At 48.2% G+C, this 24,903-nt stretch overlaps 2 protein-coding genes across 2 annotated transcripts in view; one reads left to right on the top strand and one right to left on the bottom strand.

Moving 5' to 3' along the window:
- LOC149339929 (uncharacterized) overlaps positions 1–24,903 on the bottom strand; it is a 42,896-nt gene that overhangs the window by 5,744 nt on the left and 12,249 nt on the right. The window contains exons 3-5 of the mRNA XM_089548637.1: positions 22,155–22,350; positions 20,199–20,354; positions 14,087–14,172 (exon numbers count right to left, since the gene is read on the bottom strand). Coding sequence (XP_089404763.1) covers positions 14,087–14,172; positions 20,199–20,354; positions 22,155–22,350 — 438 coding nt within the window. The remainder of the gene's footprint in view (positions 1–14,086; positions 14,173–20,198; positions 20,355–22,154; positions 22,351–24,903) is intronic.
- LOC149339930 (uncharacterized) lies at positions 8,408–11,451 on the top strand. Its single transcript, XM_089550018.1, has 3 exons — positions 8,408–9,522; positions 9,586–9,779; positions 11,448–11,451. The coding sequence occupies exons 1-3, from the start codon at positions 8,659–8,661 to the stop codon at positions 11,449–11,451; spliced, it is 1,062 nt and encodes a 353-aa protein (XP_089406144.1). The 5' UTR covers positions 8,408–8,658.

Genomic DNA, 24,903 nt, shown 5'->3' with positions numbered 1-24,903 from the left:
CTCATTAAATCTCGTTAAGTCTCGTACAGTGCCCGGATGTTCTCGTTTCAGAGCCCGGATGACTGGAATTCAGTGCCCGGATGAGTGGATTTCAGTGCCTGGATGATGGCTCTCGGTCTCGGCGTGACGTCACCACACTACCGACAACGGGAGCTAAAAGCATTTCATGCTTAAAAATTACGAAGAACTTTAGAGGCTAAAGTGGTGAAAGGCGAAAGCCTGAGTGCTGCATTCTGCTACGCGATTGTTCACTTCACATTCTGTTGGTGCATTAACTGCCAATTGCTTAATCTTTGCCTTTAGGAGTGGAACGCGACAGGAGTGGAACGCGACAGCGACAGCGCTGCCAGGCAGTCCACGGAACGCCACCACCCGTTCGGCGCGATGCGTTGCCCTTTGAATGCAACGCTTTTTGAGGAAAGGTTCTACGCCTTGCTCGTCGTTAAAATGGTTTTTGATAAAGGAAATGTATGTGCCTCTCATATCTCGGAGGACACCTAAACCTCGCCGTAACGGGAAGGGAGGAAGATGGGAGTGAACGAAGACATTCACTAGACGCGCCTTTGTTCAATCCAAACCATCGAGCTGGCATGGCGAAGTGGTAGCGTGCTCGTCTCGCACTCTGGAGACCGGGCCTCGATTCTCGAGCTCGGCCAATTTCCTACTCGGTTTTATTGATCTGGTCTGACTAGAAAGGTTATTTAGGTTAATTGGTTAAGTCCCACTAACTTGGAGCATCACTATACGAACCCTTTAATTGGTTGCATGGTAAGTAGCCAAAGTACAATTGGCCCCGTTTGAAATTCGCGCACTGTGACGTCACGACCGTTTCGACCAATTGAAAAGCGTGACATTTCTCTCGACAACTTCTGCTTACAATGACGAGGCATTAAAGGGCCTTAAAATTCTTGTGAATTCAGTCATGTTTGTATGGGTTCTTACGGAAAATCTGAGCACAAATAAACAGATTGAGAACCAAGACTGCAGCGGGTCCAGACGGGATCAGCAACCGAATTCTAAGAAACCTGGATGACGCGTCGATCCAACATCTCGTAGCCTACATGCAGGAGTGTTGGGAGGCCGGTCGGCTGCCGGCGGCATGGAAGGACGCAAACCTCGTGTTCATCCCGAAGCCGGGGAAACGGCCGGGTTTCGAGCACTTGCGTCCCATCTCTCTCACGTCGTGTGTGGGCAAGCTGATGGAGCATGTGATTCAGGCCCGGCTGAATCGGTTTTTGGAGGACAATAGTCTCTATCCGAATACCATGATCAGATTTAGACCGCATTTGTCTGCATGCGATGTCATGTTGCAGCTAAAAGAACACATCATATACAATTCAACAGTAGACACCAGGGTGGTCGTTGGTCTAGATGTGGCGAAAGCTTTCGATAACGTGAAGCACTCGGCCATTCTGGAGAATCTGGGTGCGTTAGACGTAGGAGTTCGCACCTACAACTACATACGTGATTTCCTCACAGACAGAACGGCAACTATCAGTATGGGGGGACACACAGTGGAGGGTATTCGACTGGGCAACAAAGCTACACCGCAGGGATCGGTGTTATCCCCGACCTTGTTTAATATCGCCATGCTTGGCCTCCCCGCACACCTGAACGAAATCCCGGGCCTGAACCACACATTATACGCAGATGATCTGACTCTGTGGATGTGTAGGGGCAGTGACGGCCAAATTGAACAAACGCTCCAGCGAGCAATCGATGTTACAGAAAGGTACTTAGAACCGATCGGGCTAAGGTGTTCAGCCGAAAAATCGGAAGCGCTCTTCCTCCCCCCAATGCGATCGCCCCAGCGTCCGCGTATAAAACAGGACGGACCATATAACCCGGGAATCACACCCAGGGTCAACGGTAACATTATACCAACGGTGGCAATCATTAGAGTTCTTGGACTACGAATTCAGGCCAACGGCAGGAACTCGGAAACTATTCAGAGGCTAGAGGCCAGCACAAGTCAAACTTGTAGACTCCTGAAACGGATTGCAAACAAACATGCAGGCATGAAAGAAGCTAACCTCCATAGGCTAGTCCAATCTTTCGTAATCAGTAGGATAGTCTACGTGGCGCCATATCTGCGGCTTCACAAGGCAGAAAAAGACAGACTCGACATTCTCATTTGTAAAGGGATAAAAACGGCACTAGGTTTACCACCCAATACATCGACCAACAGGATTATGAGACTGGGTGTTTCCAATACCCTCGAAGAGCTCATTGAGGCTGCAACAGCCTCGCAATACCAGAGACTGTTGCGCAGCCGTACCGGTCGCACCATTCTGGAGAAGCTAGGGCATGAGCCACGAGCATGCTCCAGACGTACTGAAAAGGTTCCTACACAGGTTATAGACAAATTAAAGATACCTCCACTCCCAAAAAACATGCATCCCATCTACCATGAGAGCCGGAGGAGGGATAGAGCAGTAGCTTTGCAAGCCCGATTTGATGGCAGACAGGACGTCTTGTATACAGATGCCGCAGAATGCGCGGACGGTACGGGGCGCGTTTCGGTAACAACCAGGGAAAACGAGGGCCCGGTAGCGTGCTGCAGCACCCGAAACTCGACCGCAACGGAGGCGGAAGAGCTGGCCATTGAGCTGGCTCTAACTCAAAAACAGGTCAAAATTATTGTCAGTGACTCAAAGTCAGCGATCAGAAACTTTGACGCGGGCTGCATTTCAGCTGTAGCAGCACGAGTGCTGGCCGGTGCCCCACCACCGGCAGAACAGGCGCACCAGGGGTTGAGGGGGAACGAGAAAGCGCACACACTGGCCCGAGGATTAGCTACCTTCCGGGATCCCAGGGGCGTCTCATACGCAACCCCATCCCCCTCGCGAGATGAAGAGCCCCTACGGTTCGATGAGCAGAGCGACATTTCCAAAACCAAATAGACAACTCACTAAAAGCGAAGAGGTCGTGTGGCGCAAGCTTCAAACTGGAGTTTTTCCGAACCCGCAGCTCTATAAAAGTGGCACCCGGAGATTTTCAGCCCCAGGTGCAAGCGTTGCGAGGGCATAGCGGACATGGTCCATATGATATGGACATGTCCTAGCTTTGGAGAGCCTTACAGAACTGCTGAGTCCTGGGAGGCACTGCTTCTGAAAGAGGACGAAAAAGAACAACGCACTGTCATCCGTCTCGCCCTGGCCGCTGCCGAGATCCAGGAGATTCCGGTCGACGGTTAAGGGGGAGGACATGGCTGGGACCGAGCTGCGACTCGGATCCGGGTCAACCTTTTGACGGGTGTCAATAAATGTTATTTCTCTCTCTGGCAGCATACATACTTCGAATGGACCTGTTAGATCCTCTCCGGCCCCTACGATATCAAAAAATTGCGAGGGACTTTAGCGGCTAAAGTACTGAAAGGCGAAAGCCTGAGTGCTGCATTCTGCTACGCGATTGTTCACTGCACATTTTGTTGGTGCATTAATTAACTGCCAATTAATGACGCTTAAGCTTCGCCTTTAGGAGTGGAACGCGACAGCGTGTTGTAGCGCTGCCACGGAGTCCATTGAACGCCACCACCCGTTCGGCGCGATGCCTTGCCCTTTGAACGCAACGCTTTTTAAAGAAAGTAAATGGCGCAGTAATTCTCTCTCACCTTGGTGAACACCTGAGCCGCACTGTACAGGAAGGGAGGAAGTGGAGTGAAAGAAGAAAGAGGGGCCGCAATGAAGAAAATGAAAATTGTATTTGAGGAAAGGAAATTATGCATTAACTGTCTCGCATATCTCAGCAGCACTAGTCGAAAATTGTATTTGACGAAAGAAAGTTGCGCAGTAACTGTCTCACATATTTCGGTGGACACCCGTCAAAATTCGCGCGTGGTGACATCACGACAATTTGGACCAATCTGAAACGCGGACAAATGCGCCTTGCTCGTCAGTAAATTGTTTTTTGAGGAAAGGAAATGTATCTTTCTCGCATATCTCGGTGCACACCTGAAACTCGCCGTAACGGGAAGGGAGGAAGATGGGAGTGAACGAAGACACCGTATTCACTAGACGCACCTTTGTTCATTCCAAACCATCGAGCTGGCATAGCGGAGTGGCAGCGTGCTCGACTCGCACTCCAGAGACCGGGGTTCGATTCCCAAGCTCGGCCGATTTCTTACTCGGTTTTATTTATTTTTCTGGTCTGACTAGAAAGGTTAATTGGACTAATTGGTTAAGTAAGCAATTAACTAAACTCAAACTTACTTGGGGCATCACTATACGATCCCTTTAATTGGTTGCATGGTTAGTAGCCAAAGTACAATTGGCCCCGTTTGAAATTCGCGCACTGTGACGTTACGGCCGTTTCGACCAACTGAAAAGCGTGACATTTCTTGTCGACAGCTCCTGCTTACAACGATGAGGCATTAAAGGCTTCCGCCTTAATATCAAATTTATATGTTTGGTTAGAGACACCTACGGTAATTTGCGCGGTGGGCGTACACGGTCGACTGGGGTTCGGCAACCACGTCGTTCTGCCCAGCTGTGTGGTTTGAAAAGATTAGAAAAACCTTTCCGTCCCGGCAGTACACGGGCTTTAAGTGGTTCTAGGTAAATACTGTAATGAACGCAACGCATAAGTTTTTGTTCATTTGAATCGACATGTATTTCGCAACGTGCAGTGGCTTGCCCGACCGAGGCGCGCAAAGATGAACCAGCCCAGCATCGGCACCGCACTGATGCCACGGTCCTCGAAGAGAAAAATATATATTTATTTTGCAACACAAATTTTGCTTCTGGCATATTCTTTCGCTTAACTCAGCACTTAATTCTCTTCAGCTCTCTTTTTACACATCCATCTGTTTTTATTGATTTAACTGGCGTTCACAGCACCTGTTCCAAATTTCTGTGCACAGGCAGGAATACCTTTCGACGGGGGATAAAAATGAGAAGGAAAAGGAGAAGGCAGGTCATTTATTTTATCAAGACAACAACCATATTGCACGCACAGCAGAGCGCACATGTGCTGTTGGCACGCGCGTGCCCGCTCAGAAAAGCCGACTTTATAATACAAGCACTTCTACTTGGCCTCCATTTGAATATGCTTCCTTCCTCCGCTATATCCGAACTTTGCACAAGCTGTAATCGAATACTGCCAGGCAAACAGCGCTCACAAGCATTGCGGCGCGATCATCTTCACTGAGGTTGAGCCAGGACTTTTCTAGTCTACTACAGCAAATAAAACACGTTTAAAACTTTCTAGGGCGTTTCATCCGTTTCAAGATGTGTGTTTTCACATATAACCAGTATTTATCGCAGAAAGTGCTGCACGCGCTACCGCTACCAGCGCTTTGCTCGAGCCGCAACGAGCAGACGCTACGAACCCGTCTGGAGTAGTCTCAAACATGCGTCACTTCCGGCCGGCGGCAATGGCGCCGGTTTTTCCAGTTTCGGTATTGAAAACTCCGATTTTTGCGTGCCTTTTTCACCGTAACTGCTTGAAACTGGAGCGTAATGTTTTGTGGGTAGCATAATACGGGGGTGTACTATGAAAAAACAACCTTTTTACGGTTTGAAAAATTTCGGTCAAGTAGGCCTTTAAGCACCATCGATTATCTGGCCGACTCATTACATGCGCTGCCCAAGCCCATTTCTTCCTCTTGATTTCGACTTGGATGTCATTTATCCATGTTTGATCCTTCACCCACTCTGCCCTCTTCCGGTCTCTTAACGTTACATCTATTATTTTTATTTCCATAGCTCGCTGTGTTGTCCTTTACTTAAGCTGAACCCTTTTCTCTGGCCTCCGCGTTTCTGCCCCCTAGATGAGTACTGGTTAGATACAACTATTATATACGTTTGTCTTGAAGGATATTGCCAAACTGCCATTGATGATCTGAGAGAACCTGCCAAATGCGCTCTCTATTCTTATTTTTCTAGGATACAGATCTGGAGTCACTACCTGCCCAAACTAGACATATGCTTTTACCACTTAGAGCACCTTGCTACCAATTGTAAACTACGGTTCCTTTTCAAGACTGTTGAACATCACTTCTGTTTTCTGCATATTTATTTTTAGATCCACAGTACTTCCGTGCTTGCCTAACTCACTGACCATGTTTTGCAGTTCATCCCCTGAGTGACTTAGCAAGGCTACAACATAAGCGAATCGCAGATTACTACGGTATTCTCCATTAACTCTTATCCACTGTGTTCGCAATTCAGGCTTCTCAATATGTCGTGCAAACAGCCGATGAATAGCTGTCGAGAGATCGTGTCTCCCTGACTCGCGAACTTTCGTATTGGAATTTTACCGCTGATTTTATGGAGTTTTATGGAGTGTGGTAGCTGTGCACCCGCTATAGATACCTTCCAGTATTTTTATATAAGGCTCTTCTACACACTGATTCCGCAATGCCTGCAAGACTGCTGGAGTTCTGACTGAGTCAAATGGTTTCCCGTAATCGAGAAAGGCTATTTGGCTATACTCTGCGCATTTCTCTATCATCTGATTGACAGTGTGAACATGCTATTGTCGAGCACCCTTTCCGAAAGCCTGGGAAAGGCGTCTTGACATGGTCTATCAACAAATCGTGTTTTTACGTTGCACCTATCCATGACGTTAATATGCGTACTTAAAAACAAAGTTGGCAGTGGCTCAGCTCTGCAATGCCAGGATATACGTAGCGTGAGCGCACTGCGGCGAGCGCACGCGGCGGGCGCGCCAGCAGTGCAGAGTGACGTCACGTCTCTGCGCGGCAGCGGCGAACGCGTGCAGCGAGGAATGACGTCACGTGGCTCTGCGCCAGTGGTGGCAGCGGCGAGCGCGCGCAGCGAACGCACGCGTCGAGGTGCGCCAGCTGTGCACAGTGACGTCACTTGCTCCTCGCGCATGCGCAGAATGGTCGACGGAGGGAGCACGCGAAACGGCGGAACTGTGACCAATGTCGCTCACTCTGCAACAGTAGTGATGTTGTACGCGCGGATTTGTGCTAGAAATTGTAATTTGAAGTTATCAGCTCTAAGCCCCTCCCCTTGGCAGCGACGGACCATGCTGAAGCAATCTGCGTGACGTCATAAATCGACAGCGCCGTCGTATGTTGGAAAACTGGCGCGCTGCTGCCAAAACCCTTAAGTGCAGCGTGGCGCATTGTGGTGAAGGGCCGAGACCACGCAGAAGCTAAACATAAAAGGGCAGGGTACATGCTTCTGTTGCCTTTGTCCCCCTCCAACTTCCCCCCTTCCCCCGACCACACCCCAAGCCTGAACCACAGACAACTCCGCTCACTATGCGAGTTCAGTCGTTTTGTTGCGAGCAAGCACGTAACTGTCGATTTATTTCGTAACGAATCGCAAGCCCGCCAGAGTTGCAGGACTGCCATAAGTTTCAGGAGAACTTAAGATTTCAATCGCAAATTATTCTCTGCACCAAATGAGCTCAGATTTTGTCCAATTGTACGGAGATATATAGCGAATAACATACAATAAGCAGCTTCAGTCTGAAAAATGGTGTCATAACCTATTTAATAACACCGTAATTAAGAATTAGCTACTTCATACTGGTGTACTGCAGTTGCTAATTAATAACAGTTGCGATTCAATACCTAATACAATGTTCATTAAATTTAATGGTTCGTTAATCTCTAATTTCTAAATTAAAAAATTTTATTGTTCTTTTTTACTGGGCAGAAAGACAATACAGAAACAATAAGTTTAATTTTCAAACTTTAGGTTGTCGCATGCATAATTCGATCAACTGTTGCGATTGTGTAAGGCATCATAGCTTCCTCTGGTCTGCCGTCACACTCATGAGTGCCAACTACCCATGACTGGACGCCGTCACCACGCTGTCTGAGACCCACTCTACTCGAAACAAGCTGTGAGGCGAAGTGTAAATGCATATGCCATTCGATTTCAACGAGAAAAAGCACAGCTATTCCTGCAGAATTACTCTGAATTTTTAAAGCGAAAATTTTACTAGCCTCGTCGAGCAAAGGTCATTGGCGCGGTACATTTGACCTATAAGTGGGAGGAGTGGAGGTATGTCAGCCACGTTACCTACCACCTGACTCAGCTGCAGCCGCGCACCACGACTTCGCCAGCTGTTTTCACGTGACTAGCCGTTCGCTTGAAGGGAGACGGCGCCGCTCTGTAGTGCATACATACTGCCGCCTCACAGTTTCTCGCTGCTGAGTATTTAGCTAGAGGTAGGGGAGTTAAACTTGCCAAGCTAGCGGCAGAGACCGACGAAGAACGGGAGCGTCGAGTGGCTCAAAGGATGCCGAAAGGCGGCAGCGAAGAGCTTTGGAGGCGGCCGCTGCTGCATCTGCCTCCGCCATGACTTCGGCTTCGTCGACGGATGAAGAGGTTGAGTCTAGCCTCGCTTAACAGCACAGCATAACCACGCATAACAAAGCTTTCGCTTGCATAAGCGGGCTTAGCTGAGAAGCAGCGGATTTTTTTAGCTTCTGTAAGGATAAAGAAGAAGATGCGTCTGATGATTTGAAAAGACGAAGACGAGGTGACAGTGTTCTCGAGAGTTTTTGCCAGCGCAACGCTTGTGTGTCTTTTGCCGACCTGATCCCAGACTGCTGCCGTTGCCGTTCCCGTCGCCCCAGTACCTCGTAACAAACCCCCCGTTACATTTGGTGGAGGAGCCGGGGTAAAAACATCGGCCCTGGAGCTCCGTAGTCGTGCTCTCCCGACGCGCAAGATGCCTGAGGACGTCCAACACCAGGCCGTACAAGTGGGCCAGGCTGTCATCTGTGCCGGCTCCCTTCGTCAACGGGACCCGACCATTTTCAGCGGGACTGACGAGAACGATGTTGAAGATTGGCTCACATCGTACGAGCGGGTGAGTCTATACAACAAATGGGACGATGTGACGAAGCTAAACAACGTCACCTTTTATCTCGCCGGTGTGGCTAACCTCTGGTATCGCAACCATGAGGCAGATATTCAAACCTGGTCCACCTTTAAGACTAAATTTGCAGACGTATTTGGTCGACCGGCTGTCAGGCAACTCCGAGCCGAACAGCGATTGCGTGAACGATCTCAGCAGGCTAGTGAAAGCTTCACTAGCTACATTGAAGATGTCGTCGACTTGTGCAAGCGGGTCAACGCTCGTATGTCGGAAGCCGACAAGATCCAACACATCTTGAAAGGCATCGATGACGACGCTTTTCAGATGCTTCTAGCGCGCGACTTGCGTACCGTTGCTGAAGTCGTCACGCTGTGTCAAAGCTTTGAGCAGTTGCGCAAGCAGAGGATTCTGACACGCCAGCGGCCACAGCAGGTTGAGTCGCTCGCTGGGCTCACGCCTGCTCCTGACCCCTCGCTGCTACAGCAGATTAAAGACTTCGTGCGGGAAGAAGTGGCACGTCAACTTTCCTTTCTGCCGAGCGCTCACGGCCGACCATCATATCTGACTCCAGCGCTCCGACATACAATTCAAGAGCAAGTTGCTGAGGCTCTTCCACCGGTTCATCCGTCACCACCTGTCACGGTTCCGCTGACATACGCTGACGTTGTCGCCAGACCACAACCTGTGGCGGCTCCGCTAACATATGCCGAAGCCGTCGCGAGACCGCCTCCTGTCTCGGCTCCAGTGACATATGCCGATGTCGTCGCAAGACCGCAGCCGCCAATCTATAGTGCGCCTCCGGCGCCTTTGCGAGGGCCAGTGGCTTACCGTCGACCTACTCCAAGGGTCAATGATTCCTGGCGCACAACGGACAATGGACCGATTTGCTTCTTTTGTGGTCTCCCAGGTCATGTAGCTCGGCATTGCCGCCGTCGTCTCCCGGACGCGGAAATTCCTCCCCAAGCTCCTGGGTACTGGCCCCCACCGAGTCAGTACTCTGCAGTGCCAGCTGCGCCACCGCAAAGTCGTACTTTCTCGCCGGACCGTTCTACCCTCTCCAGCCGCCGGCCCTCTTCTCCACGACGCCGATCTATCTCGCCTATGCGACGTCGCCCCACCGCTAACCAGGAGGAAAACTAGGCGCCGCAGTTCCTGAGGCGAGAACTGCGTCCACAACGAACTTCGAAAGGCCTCATCCGTCAGCCGCTAACCTCATTGAAATTTCCGTCGACGGCGTTTCTGTCATGGCGCTTGTCGACACTGGTGCTGCCGTTTCCGTCATGGACGCAAAGCTGTGTAGTTCTTTAAGAAAAGTAAGGACGCCAATTGCTGGACTCTCACTGCGCACTGCCAGCGCTCAGAACATCCAGCCGTCAGCAGCGTGTACCGCTCGCGTTGTAATCCAGGGGACCATCTATGCTGTCGAATTCGTCGTACTGCCCTGCTGTTCTGATGCTGTTATCCTGGGCTGGGATTTCCTATCGCGCCATGCTGCTATCATCGATTGTGCTCGAGCCGAAGTCGAGTTCTCTCACCTGCCCGAAGCTGTCTTGGACACTGCCCCTCCTGGTGCCTGTGTTAAGGCCCTCGTTGCCGAAGACATTGACCTGCCTCCCTGCTCTTCAGTCCTCGTACCCCTCTCTTGCGGCCCTCTTCGCGACGACACTGTCCTGTTCACTCCGTCGCCTATCTTTCTGCACCGCAAGTGTCTGCCTTTGCCGTACGCCGTACTGACTATATCCGCTGGCCTCTCCGTACTGTTCGTGTCTAACCCATTCTCGTTCCCCAACGCCTTGCGCCTAGGTGAATGTCTCGGCACGGTACAACCATTCGCGTCTCTGCTCATCCGCGAAGAGATGGACGATGCGCCGCACCTCTCCATAGCCGCACTCAGCCCACCTACTGCTGCGCCCGATCCCTCCTCAACCGAAGCATTCCTTCGCTCCATCGACGACAACCTTCCAGCGCCGCAAAGGGCACAGCTTCTCACTTTACTTAATCAGTTTCGCTCGTCATTTGACTCACATCAAAGTTCCTTGGGCCAAACTTCCACTGTCACCCATGCCATCGACACAGGTGACCACGCACCGCTGCGACAACGTCCCTATCGTGTGTCTGTCGCCGAACGCCAAGTTATTGAAGACCAAGTCGACAAGATGCTCCAGAGCGGCGTCATTCAGCCCTCAAGCAGCCCATGGGCGTCACCTGTGGTGCTCGTCAAAAAGAAGGATGGCTCCATACGCTTCTGTGTAGATTACCGCCGCCTTAATAAGATTACGCGCAAAGATGTCTATCCCCTGCCACGCATAGACGACGCTCTGGACTCTTTGCTAGGGGCCGAACTCTTTTCCTCCCTCGATTTGCGTTCCGGGTACTGGCAAGTTCCTATGAAAGAAGCCGATCGCCCCAAAACCGCCTTTGTGACACCGGATGGCTTGTATGAATTTACGGTGATGCCCTTCGGGCTTTGTAACGCCCCCGCGACTTTTGAGAGGATGATGGACACCATTTTGCGCGGACTTAAGTGGAAGACATGCCTTTGCTACCTCGACGACATTGTGGTCTTTTCCCCGGACTTTGACACCCACCTCTCCCGTTTGAAGCACGTCTTGACCTGCCTCTTTGACGCCGGCCTGCAGCTGAACTTAAAAAAATGTCGTTTTGCCGCCCGTCAATTAACCATCTTAGGTCATGTTGTCCCTAAGCAGGGCATCAGTCCCGACCCAGCGAAACTTCGTGCTGTGGTTGACTTTCCCAAACCTACCTCCATCAAAGACCTGCGCAGCTTCCTGGGTTTGTGCTCGTATTTCCGCCGGTTTATTCGCAACTTTGCGTCCATTGCTGCGCCTTTCACTCAACTGCTGTCTGGAAGTGCGGATTTATCACTGTGGTCTCCAGCGTGCGATGACGCATACAACACCTTGAGCCGTCTCCTCACGGCGCCGCCCATTCTGCGCCATTTCGACTCGGCCGCTCCTACCGAAGTTCACACGGACGCCAGCGGTGTTGGCCTCGGCGCTGTCCTCGCCCAACGAAAACCTGGTTTTGACGAATACGTCGTTGCTTATGCTAGCCGCACACTCACACCAGCAGAACGCAACTACTCCGTAACTGAAAAAGAGTGTTTGGCGATTGTATGGGCCCTCGCGAAGTTTCGACCGTACATCTATGGGCGCCCTTTTGACGTTGTGACCGACCACCATGCGCTCTGTTGGCTTTGCAACCTGAAAGACCCCTCCGGCCGCCTCGCTAGGTGGGCTCTTCGCTTCCAAGAATATGATATCCGCGTCGTGTATCGCACCGGCCGCAAGTACCAAGACGCTGATGCACTGTCACGCTGCCCCCTTCCAGCCGAGATCGCCAGCCTTTCCACCTCCGACGCTTCTCTGCCCTTGCTTCGCCTCAGCGACATGCCTTCAGAGCAACGCATGGATCCATGGGTCGCTTCCCTTCTTGACTTTCTCGCCAACCCGACGGCTGCTTCACCGTCACGTGCGCTCCGCCGCCAAGCTGCCCATTTTGCGATTCGTGACACCCTACTTTATCGCCGTAACTACAACTCCGAAGGTCGCAAGTGGCTGCTCGTTATTCCACGTCACTTATGCTCGGAGATATGCGCATACTTCAATGCTGCCCCCCACAGCGGTCACGCGGGCGTTTTCAAGACCTACACCCGCATACGGCTGCGCTACTACTGGCGCGGAATGTACACCTTTATCATGAAGTACGTCCGCTCATGCATTCCCTGCCAACGTCGCAAGACACCTCCCCATCGTTCTGCTGCTGAGCTGCAGCCGTTACCATGCCCTCCACGCCCATTCGACCGCGTTGGCATTGATTTATACGGTCCACTTCCATACACTGCAGCCGGCAACCGTTGGGCTATAGTAGCGGTGGATCACCTTACACGATATGCCGAAACTGCTGCCCTTCCGGCTGCCACAGCGACAGACGTCGCCTCCTTCATTTTGCACCGATTCATCCTTCGCCACGGTGCACCTCGTGAACTGCTCAGTGACCGAGGCCGCGTGTTCTTATCTGAGGTGGAGAAGGCGCTTCTCAAAGAGTGCAACACGATTCACCGAACTACCACCGCCTATCATCCGCAGACCAATGGCCTCACTGAACGATTTAACCGCACACTCGGAGACATGCTCTCCAAGTACGTCGCTTCTGACCACACGAATTGGGATCTCGTCCTTCCGTACGTTACTTATGCGTATACAATACCGCTACGCAGTCTACCACCGGATTCTCTCCTTTCTTCCTACTTTACGGCCGCCAACCCTCTGCTACTATCGCCACAATTCTCCCTTACCGCCCTGATGAATCCGAATATCGGCCTGTTTCCGAAGCCGCGCAACACGCTGAAGCCTGCCGCCAAATTGCCGGGTCACTCACGACTGACACCCAGCATCGCCAGTGCTCCCGCCTCGACCACGACCAAACCTCACCGAACTACACTTCTGGCGCACTTGTGTGGCTCTGGATCCCTTCAGGAACTCCCGGTCTCTCCTCAAAATTTCTTGCGAAGTACCATGGTCCCTACCGTGTGCTGGAGCGCACCTCTCCGGTTAATTATATCGTGGAACCCCTCACGCCGTCTCCTGATCTCCGCCGCCGAGGACGGGAGACCGTTCATGTCCAGCGCCTCAAGCCCTACTACGACCCTGCCGTCTTGCCATCATCCTAAGTCGCCAGGATGGCTCCTCTTGTCCCCGGGGCGATTGTAAGGATAAAGAAGAAGATGCGTCTGATGATTTGAAAAGACGAAGACGAGGTGACAGTGTTCTCGAGAGTTTTTGCCAGCGCAACGCTTGTGTGTCTTTTGCCGACCTGATCCCAGACTGCTGCCGTTGCCGTTCCCGTCGCCCCAGTACCTCGTAACAAACCCCCCGTTACACTTCTTGCAATGTGTTCCCACTGAAATGCGGCGATGTATAAATCGACATGCAGAAAATGACATCAAGCGTGACGCAGATGCCGGCGTCCGCCCCAAAAGTTATTATCCAACTTCAAACTCTGGCTCCGAACTGACGCGTGTCCTTCATCGCATTCGTACTGGGGTGTTTTACAAAGGTTCTTAGTTGAGCGCGATTTACTCGTGTCTATCCAGAAAAAGTATCTTGAATTCCATGTCATGTGCCTAGTGTCGTGTTTAACCAGCCACATTTTTTGTTCAACATCAAACGTTTACACATAATCAGTATTTTGGAAACGGCAGATCATGACACTACATCATAAACAGCGCAGCCATTGACAGAAAAATTTCGCTTACTCGGTCGCTGTCCATGTGCCTTGAAACAATGCGTAGCCTCCTATACCGATGGTGAGGTTGGAGTGGGCGAAGCGGTACCAACTTGGCTGAAATTAGAAGCACAATTATACAGCACGTTGGATGAGCTTTAGCAGGCACTGCGCGAAATAAAAAATGGAGGTGGTGCTCCGTGCGGCTGCAACTACCAATACAAATGGGAAGATGAGTGAGTCCGAGAATAAGTCACGCAGAGGTTAGTTATTATTTCCAACAATGAAACTAGGGTCGAAGTAGATATTTGCTGTCTAAATTCTGCAGCAATAACCTTACTGTAGTCATGAAACCTGAGAGCGCAGAAACAGCAGTGAGAAGAACAATTTCATGCTAACAACGTGCGGCTTGTCATAGTAAAGACCAAGAAGTAACAATTAAACTCTGCTATGATAAACTACTTAAACATGTGATCATGTAACAAAGAAAGTTACTTTTCGCACTTCGTAGCTCTTGGGCATCATACCCGTTATGTCTGAGCTCAGCTAGTTGTTAATCTTCTATGTTGATATGAATAGCCTGCTACCCAAGGTCAATGGCCTTGATATCCTTATAGGTTCTATACAAGATAATCTAATCTTTATAAATGAAAGATAGCTAAATTTATTCATTCGCCTCTGTGATACTCTTCCCGCATTCCCTGAATGCAATATCTTTCGACTCGATAGAATAAATAAGCTAACAGGAGTCGTCGTAATAGGTGCCAATCACTCTGCGTGGCTCCCAAACCATTTCATTAGCAAAATATTCATTGTCACGCTTCCCATCAAAAAGTAATCGATCAATTCTGGTATCGGTATTTCAATGCCGCTAGCGTCACTAAACCTCCAGTTTCCAAGCCGCATCGCTCTGTAACCTAGTGTAAACCTATTGGCTTATATAGAGATCGTCATCATCATCATCATGTTCTCTCTATAACCCCATAATATCAGCACACTCCCTTCTTCGTGATAATTTTAAATGTCCTGCACTAGCAAGGCCTCATTTCAGCTCCACGACAGGCACTCAGCAATGACTTTCTCAGCAAATGACTATAGCTTCGTCAGTCAAAACTTATATCTAACCAATCGAGAGGAAACTATCAATCGTGGGACATTCTCAGAGCGTTCTCTCATTTCACCGAGACAACTCTTTTCTCCGCTCTCTTGCATGTAAAAGCGCATGTGCGGCTCAGCCTCTGCGGTGATCAGAACACTTGCGGCATACCTTCCTTACATTCCTACAACGCGTAACAACCAACTTTGCTGAGATTCGACGACTATTTTGTTTTCCTGCACTATTTACTGGTTCTGCCTCCCTGATTTTACGTGCGGAGCTCCAGTTCATCATCTTAAAGTACGTACAGTCTTTGTCAAAGGTAACCAGGGTCCATGGTTTGCTGATCATTCGTATAACAGAGCCCTCACGGCTTCCCTAAAGATCAAAAAGTTCTTTGAAGGTGAGAACAGGGGTTCTTCTTACCATACATAGATTTAGAGCTTGAGAGCTGCCATAATAGATACGACTGAGAAGAAAAACGTGCAGCCTGGTTACTTTTGACAAAGACTATACATTTTCGGAAGACTATTCTCGGCGCCATTGATATAGGCAACACCAGTAAATCTGACGTCCACAGCTGCGATTACAGTAAAATTTTGCTTAGCCATACTTTCTATCTCAGGTCCGCTAATTTTCTTAATGTACGTTAGTAGTTAGCCTGGCTGTTTTACCAAGTCTAACTGCATATTAGACATAGATCTGATGATTCCATACTGTTTACTAGCGATTGAAACATAAATTGTCTAATTACTACCTTGAATGCTGGACTTCAAATTGTAATTACTTCGTGTCGAATAATCAGCTTGAAATAAATCCTAAAAAAAAACTCAGGTTTTTCCATTCCCATCCCTGAGCACTTAACGTTACTCCGGCTTATTTGGATGACCATATCATCCCGTTTTCTGAGAGCTTATTAATGTTACTCCGGTTTATTTAGATAGCATGTCATCCCGTTTTATAAATGTACCAGATTCTTTAGTATCAGAGTCGACGAATATTACAAAGTTGACATAGAGACTCAATCATCATTCAAAAAAGTCGGTTTCGCTATCCGGGTTTCTAGGTCAGGCCATTACTTTCAGCCACATATACTGCGCGCACTTTTTTGCATTTATTCACAGGCATCGAACTTGCTGCACATGAACGTGGAATTAGAATACATGCCTTTCCCGATTCACTACTTCAGCTGCTCCCCTAAACCGCAACATTCATATCCTTTCTTTAATGAGTCTCGCTCAATTAAAATTAATTTCGACAACCTTCAGTGACGAGAAAATAGGGGTCCAAAATGGGGTCATGGACTGAGAGCACTTCTTGAGACCGTTCTGACCTGCACTAACCCGCAAGACCAGCGACAGCTGCTCTGGCGGCATGTGGAGCCCTGGACTGAGGGCTCCACTGAATAAGACGAGCACAGTTTACGTTGATGTTGTTTTTGTTGACCTCTTACAATGGCGCATGCCCACACAGGGGGATCGGCTAAGAAGTGGGGTGCACAGTTTAGTTTGCTAATAAAAGTTTCTCGTCCTCCTTCTCCTCTTTAGTGCTCGTAAATGGGATCTTCTATCTGAACCATCATTGATATCACCTGGCATGGATCATCGCCACAAGCTACGCATTCCATACTGCCGAAGCAATGCATATTTTAACTCGTTTATACCCAAGACGGCGAGCGATTGGAACCACCTGCCCACCTTGGTTGCCGACATTTCTGACACCTGTTTATTTAAAAATGCCGTGGAAAACTATGTGTTTGACTAGGCTGTTTTCTTACGTAATCTCATTTGTATTTTGTTCAAGCTTACGTTTTTTCATTCCTGGCTGTATTACATTACATTTTCCATTTACTTTTTGTTTTCATTTTGCTGCATTGTCTTTACTTTTTTATCCACTCCCTTCTGTAACGCCCCACTGGGGCCCTGAAGGTATTGTAATAAATAAAATAAATAAACGGAGACATTGTAAGTACTGCACTTCCCTCATCTTGCCTCAATAGCAATAATATGGCTTGATTTTCGCACAATGGCAATTGCTGCTTCCAAAAGTGAGCGCTAATTACAGCAAGCAGATTGTTTTGTTTACAGCCCTAACATTTCGGTATCCACTACCTGCATGCCCTAATCAGTTCACTCATTGAGGCTTTCATTTAAAGGGACACCGAGGAGAAATTGAAGTTGGTTGTATCGATAAATTACCCGCTGTTGATTACAAAAACGCCACTCATACTGATAACAAAGCTCTTGTAACGTAGAAAAGAGCAAGGACCGAAATACAGGTATCGCCGCCACAAGCGAAATTCGCAAGTACAAGCGTGATGACGTCATAGGACAAGACAGTGTTTCTAGAAGCAATGGTTCTAACAACACTGGGACAGGAGATGCCACGAATCACAGAGGCTGACAAACGAAGGCTGCGCGGTTGAACACTGAAGTAAGCTTTGTTTTGAAACCAATAGTGCCCTTCTATCACACATGCAAGACCGACAAAAGACAACCTGAATGTTGTGAGCGAAGAAAATCAGTACTTAGCGGCGCCAAAGCCGGCCAGATGAGTTTCGGTATATCATGGCGCTTCGCGTCTATGCGTTGTGCATGCCCGCGTGTTTCTGACGCGCCTCGATTTACAAGCTCGGAACAGCAGAGGAACTCCAAGTGCCGCTCCAAATGCTAGTTAACTTTTGAAGGAGCCTGTTAAGGTTGGTCAGATGATCGTCACGGTCGATGAAAACTATGATGGCACGATTTTCAATGATCAACCAAGGCAGTTTGCAGTGTAAAGAGCACCTTGAGTCTTCGTACGCTCGGCCGGCGAAACGTTCCCGGTTGTACCCGTCAACTTCCAACTACATGGCGCTCTTTGGGGCTGAGGTCGCTGAAGTGCAGGCCGAAGTTATTAGACACTTTTAGCATACCGTGTACCATGTTCCCGTTAACGGTACCTGAGTTCCGGGAGCCCGCGCACAGCCAACGCATGCGCAAATCTCCTTGACGTCGCCAGATGGCACCACGTATCCGGCAGCTACTCGCGCGCCTGCAGCATCGGGACCAGTCAGAGCCTTCTCACCGGCAGTAGGCGGGCTGCCGGTACTCCGCTAACGGTAACATGGTACACGGTATGCTGAAGGTGTCTATTTGCGAGAACTTCGTTGACGACTTCGAGAACGGGATCCATCGTAAGGCTCGCAAAACGCCGGTGCAAACGTAAACGAAGCGACGGTAGCGACGGCCGCAATAGCCGATAGATGCCTTCAACGTGCGGCCGGCGGTGCCTTTCATTTCGGCTGATGCTAGGCCACACCGCTAGCCGCCAGAAATCACGGAGTCTGCGCTACGTCATGTGCACGTCATGTTTCACGTCACTTAGTCCTGCGTCGTCATAAGAGAGTCCCAAGTTTGAATCAGCGGCGGGAAAAACTTTTTCGAATTCGAATCCAGATTTCTTAGAAATAAATGCATCTTTCGCTGCCGGCCAAGTGGCAACAAAGCCAAGAAGTGCCGAAATATCGGATTTTGCTACAAAAAAGATATTAACAGAGCTCTCCTCACTGTCTCTTTAATAGCATCAAAACAATTGTGTTACAAAGTTTAAACTACGTTGTTGCACTGTTTTTTTTTCTTATTAATTTGGATAACCTATCATTGCTGTGGCAGATGTTTGATCTTCATGAATTTTAATTATAACAGTGTATTTTTTTTCCTTTTTTTTAATAGGCATTTTGCACTAGGAGCTCCGCATGGCAGCTTCGATTGGGGACCACCTTGTGTACTAAATTACTCAGCCACACGCTTCTGTAAGAACCTGCTGTCAAAAAAGAAACCTAAATTTCATCTTGAAACAGTAAAACACACGAAAAACACGCGCACTATTAAAATGAGGATACGACTGGACAGAAAGGGGAGCAGGAAACTTACACACGAGGAAGTAGAAAATAATGCTACGAACAAGAACAGGAAATAAGGTTACAATTATGACAATAGTCTATTAATAGCCGCCGCGGTGGCTCAGTGGCTATGGTCCTCGGCCGCTGGCCCGAAAGACGCGGGTTCGATCCCGACCGCGGCGGTTGAATTTCTTTGGAGGAGAAATTCGAGGCCCGTGTACTGTGCGATGTCAGTGCACGTTAAAGAACCCCAGGTGGTCGAAATTTCCGGAGCCCTCCACTACGGCGTCTCTCATAGCCTTAGTCGCTTTGGGACATTAAACCCCATAAACTAAACCAAACCAATAGTCTATTAAGAGTCTGCATGTGCAAAGGACTTCACATGTCCACCATTCTTGGACAAAATTTTGAACATTTGAATACTGTAAGGTACTATTATTGACGTATTGAAGGCAATGGTACGTTCCTCCGATTCGAAACAAAGTTTTTTTTTTTTTTAAGTCATTCCGCCGATCCCATCGAGAAGATAACACAGCCTCAGAAAACCAATGCAGAACGATTTTGTCGATGGCAAAAAAGTTAATAGCAAAAACATGCAAGCCTGCCGAAGGGAGATCTGCGGATTTATTGATTGTTGCAGTTAAGTCTTGCAATACATGAATGCGTTCTTAAACTCATTCCCGTTGAAAAATGGTTTTCCCCAGAACTGCTGGGCACGGCTTGCTCATAAAATCGCCGTAATTTTTCTCGGAAACTGTTTTTGCAGGTAGTTTATTGCAGTTGGTCAGATGTTTAGGGGAATCCCCCAAGGTGGAGTAGATTTGTAATAAGGGAGTAATTACTCATTGACACCACCCGAGCGCAGCCGTACGGCTAAGAGGCAGGCTATACAGCTTTCTCAGAAACTTCGTAGTTTATTGCAGTGGTAACTGGCAAGTAAGAGCTGCGCACATAAGTACGGTGGGAGCGATCTTCGGTTCTACACTAACGCGGCGATCTAATGGCGGAAAGAAGAGATGGCCCCACTGCGATCGAAAGGGCGTCAACCACTGAAATTATGCACGCCTCGCAGCAGGAGCTTAATAAAAGCAGAAACAGATCACAAGCTAGCTCCCTGAAATGAAGCCCAATGCCTCTATGTAGATATTTATTGCTGTTACTTACACCGCAGTCAGTGGTTAGGTTTGTTGGCCGGTAGTGAATTTCCCAGAATATGAAATCACTTTTGTCTGCGTGGTCGGCGTATAAAACTTGGAAAGTTTGCAGTTTATCGTGTTTAATTTTGCCTTTTTCGTGCAGTATCTCCCCGTCTATCCACATCTGAAAGGGGGCATGACACGCTTCGAAAGTGACACGGCAAACGAGCGAAAGCAGAATAAAGGCAGAACGTAACAAGAGGTCACGGTAATGTTTTCTTGGTTCGCCCCAGAAGGAGCATGCTGAGAGCATGCTGTGAGCATGGTTCATAGGGGCGTCCACGTGCCCGTGGCATTGGGCATACACCAACTGCACTGTCCACATTGACGGTTTCCGCGGATGCCAAAGTTCCTTTTTAAAAAAAAAAATGCGCAAGGCCTCAAGTCCACATTCACGAAAAGATCATTTGTCTATCTTGTCTGGTAGGGGGTCCACATGCCACGGTGGGTAGGTGGGGACCTGCACAGGCATATAAGTGTGTATATGGCTGCGTATACATGTATATTGTAGCTCTAGACACACATGAAACCCCTGGACCGGTGGCCATTCCTTCCGTATGCTATTCTCTCACTCTCTTGCACTTCTTCGCCTTTGCTGAGGTACGCCTTCTTCGTTTCTTTTTGCCTCTACAACTTTCCAACGGGGAAAGGGGGGGGGGGGGGCAGGGTAAAGAAGAAAGAAAAAGAAAGCGGAAATTCACAAAGCTCCGAGTCTGAAGTCAGTTTCCGAGAGGCCATCAGTTAGTCCCTTTCCGTTAATGCAGTGGACTAACGCATTGTCCCACAAAGCGAATCCGTTCACGCCGCCCCTGCTTCCAAACACATTCATGGCCGTAAAGTATTTTGTTTATTTGTTCTTGGAGGCTTCATACCCAGAGAAGACGGCTTTTTCGATAGCGAAGCACTTAGCTCTAGTGAACCGAAGAGTCACCTGCTACAGTTGAGAGGTGGCAAAATAGAGAGGAAAATCTCACCTTTCATCTTCTCGGGGAGATGTGATAGCTACAAAAGACTCACGTATAACAAAAAAAAAACCTTGTAAAACGAAATACTTTGATATACCCAAAGGCTCTGATGTGCTTCCCATTACTACTTCAGCCGAGCCGAAAGGGCGCATTTTTCGCATTTCCTCCACATCAATAAAACTGATCGCCCTATTCTAACCTCCGATTTTATCCCGTCAACACAATCACCAAGATTAACGAAGATACAAAAGCAAAGTGACTGTGCTAGCGCACCTATGTCGCCTTTAGTTTAATGAAGTAAATAGTGGGTTAATTTTTTTCTACATTCGAATCTTACACGCATGCCGCAACGCACGTCAGCGCTGCAAAGTGTTTTGTTGGCACAACATTAAAGAGAAGCTGAAATGAACGTCATCCTAGCTTTGAACTAGGGGTTGCTTTTTAAATGAGAATACACGATGGGGTGAAGATGTAGACAAAGAATACATTCCTGCATTTAAATCTTGGTTTGTGATGTATAGAAGGCTTTTTTTTTACATCGTGGTTCATGTTAGCAAGAATTTCCTGCTCGCAAAACGTGGTCGGTGCATTTCCTGGTTCTACAAGTTCCCTAGCTACTTCAGAGCCCCTGGAATTGACTTAAGCTTTGCCCGCTCCCTGACATCTAGCTCCTCAATTGCAAAAGTTAATGCATTCTGTCGGCACAGATAAAAAAAATAGAAACTGATTTCATGCATACCCTCAAGGTTTACCCTGTCGGCCGTCCAGTCGGCGCCCTCTACGCGGGTGTTTTGTGAGTACCCAGTCTCGGAGTCCGTGTTATACAACTCTGTTCATAATTCGACAGAATTTGCGGTGATAACAGATAGGCAGTGTCATAAAAAGTGCTTCAGCGGATAAATGGTACGACATAATTGCACTGCGACACTCATTAAGTCTGTAATCCTTGGCAAACTTACCTCAAGGGAGCCATCAGAGACGCGCTTCAATTGGAGAACATGGAAGCCTTGAACTGGAGCGCTCACTTTTTTCCTCTTTATGTCCCATTCTTTTCTCTCAACCGTGAACTCGCCCTTCCACTCCGTGTCTGCTAAAAGTGTAGCATAATTTTCACGATGCAAGTTGAACTCACCAAAAGAAAAACCGTATCTTTTGCTGAAAGAAAAAAAAACAGGAAAAGAGAAGTGGACATTATTAGTGCTCAAAGACCAAGCTCAAAGGCACAGAATATTCATGTGGTCCTAAACTCGAAAGCTAAGTCTCCAGGCAAAGAGCTTTCTTTAACGCCGTAAAGTCGGTGGTATCAAATGTGACACAGAGCGTAAAAATGTGAATAATTTTCATTTTTGCTAACATCGGTACGGGAACTGTTAGCGTATTTCGAGTAACGTTTTTTTCTCAACACATTTATCAACGCAAAGCTGATTTCGAAAGTCAGCTGAAAGATAAAATTGTACAGAAGCTAACCCTGAAGGCCGAACCGCCAAAATTTGTGTGTCGGAATGCTGCATTTGCAGAGGATAGAGAAGTTTTGAATTTTGCTTCGATTTACTGAAACACATGGCTGTTTCCACGCAGTTTGACCAACCTTCGGCACTTCGAAATTGTCAAAGTTACCTAAAAAATTATTGTATAACCACCTTTCTTATGATAAATCTCCGAGTTCTTTACACTTCTGCTTAGGACGAAACCCTGGAGATTCATAGCCATATCCGAAGTTTTTAATGCATGGCCTTCCAAGGTTACACAAAGCGAGACATAAAAAGGTTCCTACAAATGGAAATATAACATGACGCCATAATTTCACATTTTTAATATTTCAAACATGCCATGGCATCGTTCTGATCAAGTATTGGCTGGTGGCCTACTTGGGAGTGAGTGAAAAAATGGTTTATGCACAGAGTAAATCGAAATTAGTTGGGCACTCATTACAGGAGCCCATTGAGTTTTGCTGTCGCTTCTGCCTGGTTCACAACCTAAAGCTGCGGTTACTAGCGTTAGTGCGACAGCGACACCTTGAAGTCCCAACTTATTGGGTTATTGATTCTCGCAATATCTGAGTAGTTCTTGAGTGCCGATACCATGTTGTATATGTTAGCCACCGCACTGCCGAAGCGCAGTGGGCATCATACGAATTTGGAAACGTTGGTTGAATTTAACTGTGTTGATATAAAATTTGATTGTAATTTCCATAGCATTACCCCTTTCTCCCTGTTTAGTAAGTACTTTCATTTGGGCGGGTTTCATTGTGCTTTAAATCCATTAAACTTGCGCGAAAAATAGACAAGAGAAGAGACGTGACTACAGGACAGAGCGCTCTGTCCTGTCTCTTCTCTTCCCTATTTTTCGCGCAAGTATAGTCGATTTAATATCTGTTTCGATTTTTGTTCGTTTCGGCGTACACTTTCCTGCTAATCTCATATGTTGAAGTTTTTGGTTTTATCGGTTTTGTTTTATACGGTTTAACGTCCCAGAGCGACTCACGCTATGAGGGACGCCGTAGTGAACGGCTCCGGTAATTTCAACCACCTGTGGTTCTTTAACGTGCAATGACGTGCACAGCCCTCTAGCATTTCGCCTCCATCGAAATGCGACCGCCGCGGCCGGGATCGAACCCACGTCTTTCAGGTCAGCAGCCTAGCGCCATAACCACTGAACCACCGCGGCAGCAAATGTTGAATTCCCTACAGCACCAGGATCAATGTTAAAGCACGCATTTTCGCTGCGTAGAAGACGACGATGAGCGTGCAATGCGGCGGGACGGAGCGGTTACGCTAGGAGAGCTGCGGACAGACAAGGAAACAGACAACAGACGATTTTTCTCGGGGTTGGTACCCATCGAATTAGAACTTACGCCCTAAAGGGTGCCGGAATAGAGGGCTCCGAAATAATTTCCACCACCTGGAAATCTTAACACGCACTGACACTGCACAGCACACTGGCGACTTTTGCATTTCGATACATCGAAACGCAAGACATGTGTGATGTGTCATTTAATGGAGAAGGGAATGAAAGTCTCGGGTAGCGAGGCCCTCTCTTAGCCTTAATTGGTTGGTATCAGCTTCTTTTGAGCAACTTCAATGGATCAGGTTAGGGTGGGGAAGGGGGATAAGCATGACTGCAAGAGACTCTCGAGCCGGCCTGGTCAAGAATGCGGGTACAGCTAACTGGTATAACTCCTTACTAAACCTAGGCAATGATCATTACATGCTTGTCACGCAAACTGACGTTGGCCCTGCGAAGCGCCAAACGCGCTTCCCGCATATCATCTAATGGGACACTTTCCGCCATGCTCGGAACAGTAACAGAGGAACATACAAAACTGGCGCTGACTTACAACTGAAGTTTATTCGAAAGATGCCCATAGATTAAGTATTTTCGAGAGCTCAGCTGTATATGAGATAGCGCTGTCGTGTGGTGCATCCTACATTGGTCAAACAGGAAGGTGCATCAAGGAGCGTCTGATGGAACAATCGAAGTCACTCAACTTTCCTTAAAAAACTACAAATCTCCAGAGTAACAGTTTTGTATAACGGTGGGGAAAAAAATAACTTTCAAACTACAGCCCGATTTCTAAATTCCGATTTTGTCTAAAGGCTTACAGAAGCTAATACAGAGTCCTATGTACTCATTCATTTTAAAACACACTGATTCCACCAGCACAATTTGGTTTCATCAAACGTATTTCAACAGAAACGGCTTTACTAA

This window comes from Amblyomma mixtum, chromosome 6 (assembly GCF_055824585.1).
Source record: "Amblyomma mixtum isolate Tamu chromosome 6, ASM5582458v1, whole genome shotgun sequence".
NCBI classification, from domain to species: domain Eukaryota; kingdom Metazoa; phylum Arthropoda; class Arachnida; order Ixodida; family Ixodidae; genus Amblyomma; species Amblyomma mixtum.
Note: the sequence above shows the minus strand (reverse complement) of the source record. Positions and strands in the feature narration are given on the sequence as shown.